The 11671-nt window shown below is 43.8% G+C and overlaps 2 protein-coding genes across 2 annotated transcripts; both read right to left on the bottom strand.

The window, feature by feature from the left end:
• Positions 1-3625: 3625 nt before the first annotated feature.
• Positions 3626-6428, bottom strand: LOC137949423 (uncharacterized). Its single transcript, XM_068795481.1, has 4 exons — positions 6127-6428; positions 4940-5873; positions 4147-4732; positions 3626-4089 (listed from the first exon to the last, which is right to left on the bottom strand). Exons 1-4 carry the CDS (start codon positions 6426-6428, stop codon positions 3626-3628), a joined length of 2286 nt encoding a protein of 761 aa, XP_068651582.1.
• A 2414-nt stretch (positions 6429-8842) lies between these two features.
• Positions 8843-11441, bottom strand: LOC137949422 (ras-related protein RHN1-like). Its single transcript, XM_068795480.1, has 7 exons — positions 11221-11441; positions 11053-11130; positions 10728-10895; positions 10391-10439; positions 10113-10186; positions 9015-9113; positions 8843-8932 (listed from the first exon to the last, which is right to left on the bottom strand). The coding sequence occupies exons 1-7, from the start codon at positions 11257-11259 to the stop codon at positions 8843-8845; spliced, it is 597 nt and encodes a 198-aa protein (XP_068651581.1). The 5' UTR covers positions 11260-11441.
• Between the last annotated feature and the right edge of the window lie 230 nt (positions 11442-11671).

The raw sequence follows: 11671 nt of genomic DNA, 5'->3' as shown, positions 1-11671 counted from the left end.
ATGAATCCCCCATGTTACCCTGCTATGATACCAAGTTGTTATGGTCCCTGGTCATGGATCTTGTAACACAGCCTTGTGGGAAAGAATCCAGTGTTGAGTCCTACGAATTAGAACAAGAAGAGAAGGAGATAGAGCAGGTTCGTTGAAGGGAACCTGGACCTGTGGGTTTGTTGAGGAGAACTCCAAATCCCTGGTTTAGGCAGAATCAAGACTTGTCTCTTCCCATTCCATTTTCCCTCCAAATAGTGTTCACGCCACCAAGAATTCAAGAGGAGAAATTACAAATATGCCCCTACGGCTATACTACTACTAAACTGAATTATAAAATAAATTTAAAGAAAATAACTCAATGAGTCCATGACTCACCCACGATGCCTCTGCATGACTCAGTCTGCTATTGAGTCCACAACAACTTCATGCATACAACATGCCACATAGGTTTTGGGCCAAAGTTGTGGAAACCGCATGTTATATCATTAATCGAGTAAGCATAAGGCCCCTTCTCAACAAAACTCCGTATGAGTCGTATATAGGTACCCTTCCCAACATTACATATTTCAGAACCTTTGAATGCAAAGTTTTCATATTGAAAGAACCAAAGGAAAAAATAGGAAAATTTGACTCTAGAGCTGATATAAGAATTTTCTTGGGTTATTCTACTCATAGCAAGGCTTACAAAGTTTATAATAAGACATCTACGTAGCTTCCAAGCTTGACAAAAAATCAACCACTGGATACTATGTATTTCTGGGAGGAAATCTAGTCAGCTGGAAAAGTAAAAAGAAGAATGTTGTTGCACGATCCAGTGCAGAAGTTAAATATAGATCAATGGCCAACACTATCAATGAGTTAATGTGGATAAAATCTATTGTCAAGAAATTTGGCCTCGATCAGAAAGATCCTATGATTATGTATCCGTGACAACCAGGCGGCAATCTTCATTGCAAACAATTCAGTCTTTCATGAAAGAACAAAGCATATAGAGGTAGATTGTCATTTCATCCGAGATGCAGTAATGAGGAAAGAGGTAATTACTCCATATGTTCAGTCTGGTGATCAACTCAACGATATCCTAACTACGGCACTGGGAAAGCGTGAATTTCTAAACTTCTGCGTCTATTGATCCCTGTGCATCCCTTGGACATATCAGTAGAATCAGATGTTGTAGCTGATGTATTAAGGGCAGTAGATTTAGCCACTTTAGTATCTTTTCCAGCTCTAGGCACAAAATACCCTATTAAAGTAGTAGAGAGATTAGGTATTTATCTGAAGCCAAAATTTGTGTCTTTATGCTGTCAAATTCAGCACCCAATCCATAGTAAAAGGATGAAAAAGATTAATTTCCTGCCAGATACTTAGAAAAGAACTATATGTTAAGCTTTCTGGCCATGGATTGAGTCACCCTACGCTCTTCTCGATCTTCCAGATTGAAAGGTGATGAAGGTCTGTGTTTCGGATGTTTGGAACGCCCAATGGCGACAGAGCAGCTCGGTCGGGAAGATGAACAGAGTCGTCGAGCACCCAGCAGTAGCTGAACCGTCGGTGGTCGAAATCCGGTAGGGTAGGTGAGACGGAGTCTCTGAAGGGGGATCTAGAGAGGTCGTGGGGAGAAATGTCGACGACGGACGCCATTCAGAATGAGACGGAAAACAGAGGATCTCAGAAAACAGGAAGAAGGTGAAGTGGCGCAGCAGCTGTTCGTGGATGGAAGAGGAAAGGTCGTGAGGAAGATGACAAAGTTTTGAAGGAAACTCGCACCTGGGCCTCGATGGAGAGAGCACCCGATCTCAACTAACTAACATTCAAGCTTCTCTATTCAATCCAATGACGTTCCTATAAATAATAGGAACACCCCATACAAATTCACGCACAACATCAATGTCTGACGAAATTACCAATGCCACTAAATAAAAACATGCCAAAAATTACATCATTTACCCCTACATCTACCTGCTACTCTTGATGCTATGGAGTCCATAACATCACCCCCCTCCTAGACAAAAAGCTTTTCCTCAAGCTCAAAGTGGGGGTAATGGGCCCGGAAATCTTCGAGAGGCTCCCATGAGTCAGCAAGTGACTTGGCATCATCCCACTGAACTAACAGCTCCCATGACTCGTGAACGCGGCGAGCCCGCAAAACCTGGGCCGGAGAAGGCAGAGCACGACCATCATGCAAAGGCGGCAAGGGTGTGTGCAGCATGGGGGAGTCGCCACGAAATGGTTTCAAGAGTGAGACATGGAAGACATCATGGATGTGGGCGTCTGGAGGAAGCTGCAAACAATAAGCTACCAGGCCAATGCGAGCCAATACCTGAAAAGGACCATAAAATTTGGGGGACAGCTTGTGCCTCCGTGGTGCTGTCAAAGAATGCAGCCGGTAGGGCTGAATACGCAACCACACATAATCACCTGGAGCAAATAAAAGGTCCCTATGACGCTTGTCATAGTTATGCTTCATCGTGGCCTGAGCCTTCTGCAAGTTGGACTTGACCTGTGCCAGCATCTTGTCCCTTTCGCCCAAGGCCTGATCAATCAGCAGCAAGGGAGACAGACCCGGCTCATAAGAGAGGATCCGTGGAGGTGCACGACCATAAACCACCTGGAACGGAGTGCCGTATGGTAAGACGTGTTATAACAATATTCCGCCCATGCCAACCAATGTACCCAGCGTTTGGGATGGTCCCCAACAAAACACCACAAATAGATCTCGAGGGTACGGTTCACCACTTCAGTCTGCCCATCAGATTGAGGATGGTAGGCAGAGGAGAAGGCCAGTTTGGTACCCTGCAATTTAAAAAGATCCTTCCAAAAGGTGCTGGTAAAAACTGCATCGCGGTCACATGTAAGCCATGCAGACGCACAATCTGTTCCATAAATAGGCGGGCTACCTGTGCTGCTGTATACAGATGCGCCAAGGGCAGGAAGTGCCCGTATTTCGAAAACCGATCCACCACAACCAGAATTACAGATTTTCCCGAAGAAGTGGGAAGGCCCTCAATAAAATCCATGGAGATATCAGCCCATACCTGAGACGGAAGTTCAAGAGGTTGCAGCAGGCCCGCTGGGTGTAAGGAGTCGGCCTTGTTCCTCTGACAAACTTGGCATGCCAAAACATAGTGAGCAACCATACGCTTCAACCCTTTCCAATAGAAATCCCGGCTGATTCGAAAATAAGTTTTCTGTTGGCCCTCATGAGTGCTATCGTGTACTGCAGCAATAATGGTGATGAGCAGAGGGGAGGTATGGTGGAGAAAGAGCGCTTCTTGTATAATATGAGCCCATCTTGAATTTCCCACTGGTGATCTGCAGTGCCTTGCTCAATCTTCTAGTACAACTCTAGGAGCTCAGGATGGTTCTGAATGTCACCCCGGATGGAGTCGAGTAAAAGGACTCGCGGTTGACTAATGGCATGCAACTGAGGATCCACGAGGTCCCTGCAGGACAGTGCATTTGCGCCCCTGTTAAGGCGGCCCGGATTGTATTCCACCTTGAAATCAAAACCCATGAGCTTAATAATCCAGTGTTGTTGGGGGGAAGTCGTGAGACGTTGTTCCAGTAAGTACTTCAAACTGCAATGGTCTGTACGGATCACGAAGTGCCTACCCCACAAGTAGGGCCTCCAATGCTAGATGGCTTTGACTAAGCCAATGAGTTCCCGTTCATAAGCCGCTAATTTGTGGTGGTGGGAAGCTAACTGCCGGCTGAAATATGCTATGGGGTGCCCCTGCTGCTGTAAGACGGCACCAATGCCGCCACCAGAAGCATCACATTCCACAATGAACACTTCTTCAAAATTCGGGAGTTGTAGAACCGGTGCTGAAGCTAATGATTGTTTCAGCTGTTGAAAGGACGAATCGGCTGCATCTGTCCATGTGAAAGCATTCCGCTTGAGTAGGCTTGTGAGCAGTGCAGCAATCTGGCCATAGTCCCGAATGAACTTCCTGTAATAGCCGGCCAACCCTAAAAACCCCCTCAAAGTAGTGACCGAATGCGGAGTCGGCCAGTCCAGCACTGACTGGATTTTGGTGTTGTTCACCTTAACCCCGGATGCAGAAATAACATGGCCCAAGTAGGCGACCTCGGAAGTCCCTATTTACATTTAGACTTATTCAGGAATAAATGGTGCGAGCGTAGAAGGTGGAATACCTGGCGCAAGTGCCTGAATGTGGTCACCCTGATTCTGGCTGTATATCAGAATATCATCAAAAAACACAAGAACATATTTGCGCAAGAAGGGCCGGAATACTTCATTCATGAGTGTCTGGAATGTAGAGGGCGCGTTGGACAGACCAAAGGGCATCACCAAGAATTCAAAATGGCCGTGGTGGGTACGGAACGCCGTTTTCTCCACATCATCAGGGTGGACCCGGACTTGATGGTAACCCGATTTCAAGTCCAGCTTCGTAAATAACTCGGCGCCATGAAGTTCATCCAGCAACTCGTCCACCACTGGAATGGGAAATTTTTCCTTCACCGTGTGGGCATTGAGCTCCCTATAGTCTACACAGAACTGCCATGAGTTGTCTTGTTTCTTGACCAACAGAACCGGCGAGGAGAACGGGGAACGGCTGGTCTGAATGATGCCCTGAGTTAACATGAGCTCACACTGACGCTCTATCTCGTCCTTCTGCAAGTGAGGGTACCGGTATGGCCGTACCACGACTGGCTCGATGCATAACTTCAACCGGATACGATGGTCACAAGCCCGTATCGGAGGGAGGGCAGCAGGTTGCTGAAATAAGTTGGCAAATTCCTCTGTCAGCTAGGTGAGTTGACTGCTCTCTGAATCTCTCAACTGGATAGTCTAAAGAGTACACGGCAGAGGAGCATGCATACCATGGAGCATGAGCTGCTGGTGATCCTGTTTGAAACTCATAGTGAGGGCCTTGAAATCCCACAATATCGGACCAAACTACTGTAACCATTTAATGCCTAGGACCAAATCAAATCCAGCAAGCGGAATTATCAGAAAGTCTGCCCGGAAGGTGTGGCCTTCAATGACGAAAGTGACTGCTGCAGACCCCACACTAGTACTTTTTTCTCCATTTGCAACTGAAACTGAGATGCCTGAATTGTACTGCAGTGACAAGCCCAGCTGTTGGGCGGCGGGTTGACTAAGGAAGTTGTGGGTGCTGCCCAAGTCAACCAATGCAAGTAACAGAAGAGTCTGAATGCTAGCATGGACCTGCATCGTCGTGCTGCTGTGTAACCCGGTGAAGGCGTTGACGGAGATGGTTGGGGCCTCTTCTTCTGTGCCAACATCCTCTTCTAGAGGAGAACTGTCCTCAGGATCGTCTACCTCTAACCAAAACAACCTCCTACAGATGTGGCTTTGAGTGTACTTCTCATCATAGTTAAAACAAAGCCCCTGGGCCCACCGTTTTTCCATGTCGAACTTAGAAAGCCGTTTAATAAACTGAGGGGGAGGCGCTGACCTGGGAGGCTCAGTTGACTGGGTTGTAGGTTGTCCTGGACATAGAGGGGTGTTGGGGTTTGCTGGGGCACTTGTGGGCACTGTACCCAGCCAAGGGGAGCGATGAACCAAAGATTCTTTTAAGATGCGTTGTTTAGCATCGAAAGTGCAGGCTAAATTCATGGCCAGGTCTAAAGAGGAGGGCCCCTGTAATTCCACCTCGAGGCGTAGAGCCTCCACTAACCCGGCAGTGAACAAGTGGACATGCTGGCTCGGGTGGACAAATAGACTAGCGTGGGCAAGGCGTTCTTGAAACTGTTTCTGATATTCTTCGATGGAGCCCGTCTGTTTGAGATTAACCAAATCCCCAAGGGGATTGCTGCGTGCAGGGGGGCCAAACCTCAACAGGCATAACTCCTTAAAAGAGTTTTCAATCATGGACGAGGTGTGCCGAATCGAACTGGGAATACCATAGTAAGGCCTCGTCTAATAGATGGAAAGCAGCCGACGAGACTCTCTCCTCCGGGTGGATGCGCTAGTGCCAAAAGAAGTGATCACAGCGCTGGAGCCACATTAACGGATCCATAGACCCGTCATAAGTTGGAAATGTGAGCTTGGTGTACCTTTTCTTTTTTTTTTTTTTAGAGGAGCGTGGCGCTATTCGAACTTGCGACCTGACGCACCTGATGTAAAGAGAATACCACCGGGTGTACCTGGGTACATTGTTGTTGCTGTTGTAGTGCAAGCTCCCCGGAGGGGTCTGAGCAGGATGCATCGGCGGCATAGGCGGGAGTGGGGGGTCAAGGTAATCCGCAGGGCGTGAGCCACTGCCCGGACAGGAAGCCTCCCGTGAACCCAGAGAATTAAAAAGCTGGAGCATGGTCTCCCAAAGCTCCTGGATTTTCGTCCCAAGCTCTGTTTGAAGGTCGTCCATGGTTGTACGCTCATCGGCGGGAGAGGAAGAGTCGTCCAAGGTGGTCCTGTCTGATACCACGTTGTTAAGCTCCCTGGCCATGGATCGAGTCAACCTACGCTCTCCTCAATCTTCTAGATTGAAAGGTGATGAAGGTCTGTGTTTCGGATGTTTGGAACGCCCAATGGCGACAGAGCAGCTTGGTCGGGAAGGCGAACAGAGTCGTTGAGCACCCAGCAGCAGCTGAACCGTCGGTGGTCGGAATCCGACAGAGGAGGTGAGACGGAGTCTCTGAAGGGGGATCTAGAGAGGTCGTGGGGAAAATTGTCGACAACGGACGCCGTTCAGAATGATTATGCGGCAAGTGACGGAAAACAGAGAATCTCAGAAAACAGGGAGAAGGTGAAGTAGCTTAGCAGCTGTTCGTGGATGGAAGAGGAACGGTCGTGAGGAAGATAACTGAGTTTTGCACCTGGGCCTCGATGGAGAGAGCACCCGATCTCAACTAAGTAACATTCAAGCTTCTCTATTCAACCCAATGACGTTCCTATAAATAATAGGAACGCCCCATACAAATTCACGCACAACATCAATGTCTGATGAAATTACCACAATGCCACTAAATAAAAAATGCCAAAAATTACATCAATTACCCCTACGTCTACCTGCTACTCTTGATGCTATGGAGTCCATAACACTATAGGAGTCCGTCACAGTTCTGTTACACCTTTTTAAGCCAAAAAACTTTGTATATAATTCATAAACCCTGGAAAAATTGTTCTCTTATCCATGAAGAGCTTCCAAGGATAACCACATAGCCTTGGGTGTTTCAAAATTCATAACTTGGCTTCTGATATTAGATTCCATGTTGTTGACAAGCCAAGTCTGGAGAGTTATCTACCTTCTCTTCCCTCTATTCACATCGGATATTCGGTAGTGTTTGGCAAGCTTCCGCTCAGTGTTGCCTCTCGGTTGCTGCTACCGAGAGATCTGGCTCCTGGGATCTTCACCTCTATCATGGTCTTGACAACTCGGATGCCTTGCTTGCCTCTCACCTCTTGGAGGTTGTCTCATCATCTAGACTCAGAGATTCCATAGTTGACTCGATGATTTGGTGGCCAAAGGCTAGTGGCACCTTTTCAGTCTCCTCTTCCTAGTCCCTCAACATGGGATGGGATGGTCACCATCATCTTCTGATCATGAGGTGGCTCTACTTCAAAGAGAAAAAAACTTACAAAAATCCTTCCCATATGCGACCTGCACGTTCCCCAAACTCTATTTATAATTTAGGGTTGAATACAAATTCCAATATCGCCCCTACTTTAAGTGAAAACACTAATTCTCTATATCTCCTATTGTACATGTCCTCTCTAAATGAAATTTGGTCCATAGACATAGTTTGATATGTAGAACAAGATTACATCAAGAAATTTAAATAACGACAATGTAAAATTACCAAAATGCCCTTGTTCTTGTTTTTCAACAGTAATTTTGAAGGAAAATTTACAAAGTCTATATTCAATTATGGTAAATCCACAAATCGTATATCAAAGATGTTACATTTACGATTCATATTCTTTGAGATGAAAACCCCTTGTCTCAGGCCCACAACTATCTCATAATATAGGAGTATGACAATACATAACAAAGTATTCCACTACAAAAAATTGTCAATGTTTTCAGTCCAACCCAAGACATCTTTTTTCGAGGGAACACCTATGCTTCTGTCATTGTCATTGAATATTATGTTATTCACTATTATGATACTATGCTAATCAGTAAATAATAACTATGTTACTCTATAGTGAAATACTATGTTGTGCACTGTCATAACCGAATGTTATGAGATAGTAGTGGGCAGGAAACAGGAGCATTTCTGTCCCAAAGAATATGAATCATAAATATAACATCTTTGATATATGAATTGTAGATCTACCATCATTAAAAATAAAATTGGTAAATTGACCTACCTTTAAATCATTTCTTAGGCTGGATGCTTCCAGAAGACCAAACCGACTTCCATGATTTCTAAGAGAAAATCTGGTAACAAAGTTAGCCTTCAAACAAGAACTGCCTTGATAGCCACTCATCGACAGCCTTATGGTCATCCTTCATCTCCTGAGGAAGAGTCTTCATTTCTCTTTGCCTCACCTAGACCAATGTGGTTGATACTTCCTTGTGGGGAAAAAGATTTGCATAATTTGCAGACTGCAATCACTGAGTTCAGTACCAAAAGAGGAATTAGAGGAATAGCACCTTTAAGAAACCCAATTTTTCAAGCGTTCCATGTGATCTTCACTACTTGAATCTTGGATGGGCCGAAGCTAAGATCTCTAACAATTGAGGAATCTCTTGAGGATCTCTTGATGGGTGAGGGAGAGTGAGCAAAGAACAATTGCTATGTTTTGTGACTTGCGGGGATTGAGAAGACAGGTCGACAACAGAGTTTAGTCAGGACTAATGGAGTCAATGGCGCCAGCATGTTTGGATTTGTGGTTCATTCAATGTCTACAATTTTAATTGCCCGCTTTGCTTGGTGCCCTCATCTCAGAGGACCACACCACTAAAACGGAGACCTTCTGCAAGGAGCAATTGTAACCAGCCATCTGTCACCATTACCTTGATAGACAATGATCATGGGGCACATGCAGCAGGTTTTTGTAAACCTTGTCATCCAACGGGCTGTACCTTGAGGTAGATATCTACAACCCGATAGAGATTGTCGGTGAACTTGAAGATGTTGAGGTCGTCGTCGATGGCGATCTCGAACAGGTAGGCATTGACAATCTAGATAACCCATTTTGATCTGAATCCGATGAACTTGAAGATGTTGAGGTCGTCATCGGTGACTATCTCAACCAAGTAGGCGTTGACAGTCTAGACAACCCTTTTCTATCGGTTGTTCTTGCAGGCCACAAAGACATCGAGGACTTCCTCCTTCAGCAATGATTTCAATCCTCATCCAATGTTCAATTTTACCCAACTTGCAGAATGTCATAGCAGATTGCTTAAACCCAAATGCAGAAAGAAAGGGAGATGTGCCAATACCTAGCTAATATCCAAAATTTATTAAGTACTTTGACTCTTACTCTTAATAAGAGTAGATTTAGAGGGAGGGAATTTTCTCCGTAGCAGCATTAATCATCGAGGTTTTCGAACATTGCAAAACTATAGGACTTTTTTCTTTTTTTGGTGAGGTAGCTGATTTTTTTGTCGGAAAACAAGGAAAGTGAGGAGATTAATAAGGTAGGGTCCGGAGTTGAAGAAGGCAGCTAAAGAACTATGGATTCATATGAAGAGCTTCCTCTTGGAACCATAGTTGAAGAACATAAAAATAAAATAAACTATTTTTTCAACATAGAGAAGCATACTGTGCATGTATTAGACGCAATTAAACATAAAAAGTACATTTTGAACTATTGGTAGCCAAATACTGACCATATGAATATCCAACAACGTAGACAATCTTAATACACAGTTTGCCAAGAATGACTTACACTACATCATCATAGAAAAACTACACTCGAGAACAAATAACAAACCAAACTTATAATACTTATGCTAAAGTTAATTTGAACATTACAATCATAAATGGTTCTAAAAAATAGCTATATATCATGATAAGTCTCATGAAGAATGAGACTTTCAAACTCTAGAAGAGAAAAAAATAACACGACAATTGCCAACAACGCGAAACTTTTAACAAATTCAAATTTGGCTAAGTGGACTTAAAACTAGATGACTGACTAAAAAAGAACAGGTTCAAGTCAAGGATAAACTACTCGCCTCTGCTGTGACCTTGCGCTTATCTTCCAAATCAGCCTTATTTCCAGCTAGAGCCATAACCATGTTTGGATTACCTGGAATGAAATCCAAATGCAGGTAAAATCAAAACTAACAAAGTTAAGCTCCCTAAGCATAGTACATTAGCAAACAAAAGAACCGGATGTTGTGTGCATGGCTGAAACAAGAAGTATTGACACACCCTTCTATTATCAATTACATCTTCAAAATCAACTTCATGGGCAAATCGTAAAATAAACTTTCATATAGCAGTAAATCACCTTGTTTCTGAAGCTCTTGCACCCACTTCTTAGCACGTGAAAAGGACTCCTAAAATTCCATCACGGAAGAAACAGAAGGAAAATTTGATAAATAGAAAGGAAACCCGCCTAAAAAAAAATTGTAACCGTGGAGCTGACAAAAATCAACATCACGGGCTAATGGCAAGATCAAACGGAAATGCACTGTTTTCGCCATTCTATCAAGTTGTAACTCATAAAAAAGTAATGAGTGAATTAAATTTGAAAAGAAATTGAAATAAATAATTTTTTTTTAAATGATGCTGAAATAATAATAATAATAAATAAATAAAATTTGATAACTGCATCGACAAATTACCGTGCTAGTTATGTCAAAGACAATTATTGCGGCAGCTGCTCCTCTGTAATACATTGGAGCCAGGCTATGGTATCTCTCCTGCCCTGCAGTATCCCAAATCTCAAATTTCACAGTGGCATCGTTGACTGCCAAAGTCTGTGAAAAGAAAGCAGCTCCAATTGTAGATTCCTGCCATTCAAGAATCCCAAAACATAGAAAATAAGCATTTTCAACATAAAACATTGAACCTGAAATTGAGAGATCAAATTTTCAACAATTTTCCAAGGATCGATACGTTCCAAGATCTCAACCAAAAATCCCTTCAACAAACAACACAAAAAAATACCTGAAATTCCAGAAATTGGCCTTTGACAAAGCGCAAAACCAAGCTGGATTTGCCGGCGCCCATGTCGCCGAGAAGAACCTGCATATCGACATAAAGAAAGAGAAAGCCCAGAAATAAATATCAATCATAGATATCAAATTGAATCGAAGAGCTGATCATCAGACTCACAAGCTTGGCATTTATATTGTTGTTACCGATTGTAGCCATCAAATTGACGGGAGGGACTCCTTTGTGAAGTAAAAAAGGTTCACAATTCGGTGTTCGGTGATGTAAACTCTTTGTGCTTTTCTTTTGGTCTGCAACAAAATGCAGAAAGAGCGCAGGAAGGTCAGGTTGTCAAATTCTAGAGGAAGGAAACAACTATGAAGGTAGCTGAGGGGGAAGACTCTTTTAACTCTCAACTCATAAGCTTACGGTACGGCCGACCTGCAAAAGAAGAACGCAAATCTTAAATGACGAAATCATCCCTCGTCGGTTGAGGAAAGATTCCTTGTTTAATTAAATTTTCCTGTAAAAGGCCTTATTTAGAAAATTGACATCCATTGCCTCTATTATTACTCGATCTTACGCTTCTACTCTAAGAATCCAAAAACATTGATTTTAGGAGTCGTTGCCTCAA

The sequence above is a fragment of the Aristolochia californica genome, unplaced genomic scaffold (genome assembly GCF_029961685.1).
Source record: "Aristolochia californica isolate CCGP_79_NKW_82.1479 unplaced genomic scaffold, dmAriCali1.0.hap1 SCAF_14, whole genome shotgun sequence".
Taxonomy (NCBI): Eukaryota; Viridiplantae; Streptophyta; class Magnoliopsida; order Piperales; family Aristolochiaceae; genus Aristolochia; species Aristolochia californica.
The sequence above is the reverse complement of the archived record's forward strand: the minus strand, read 5'-3'. Positions and strand labels throughout refer to the sequence as shown.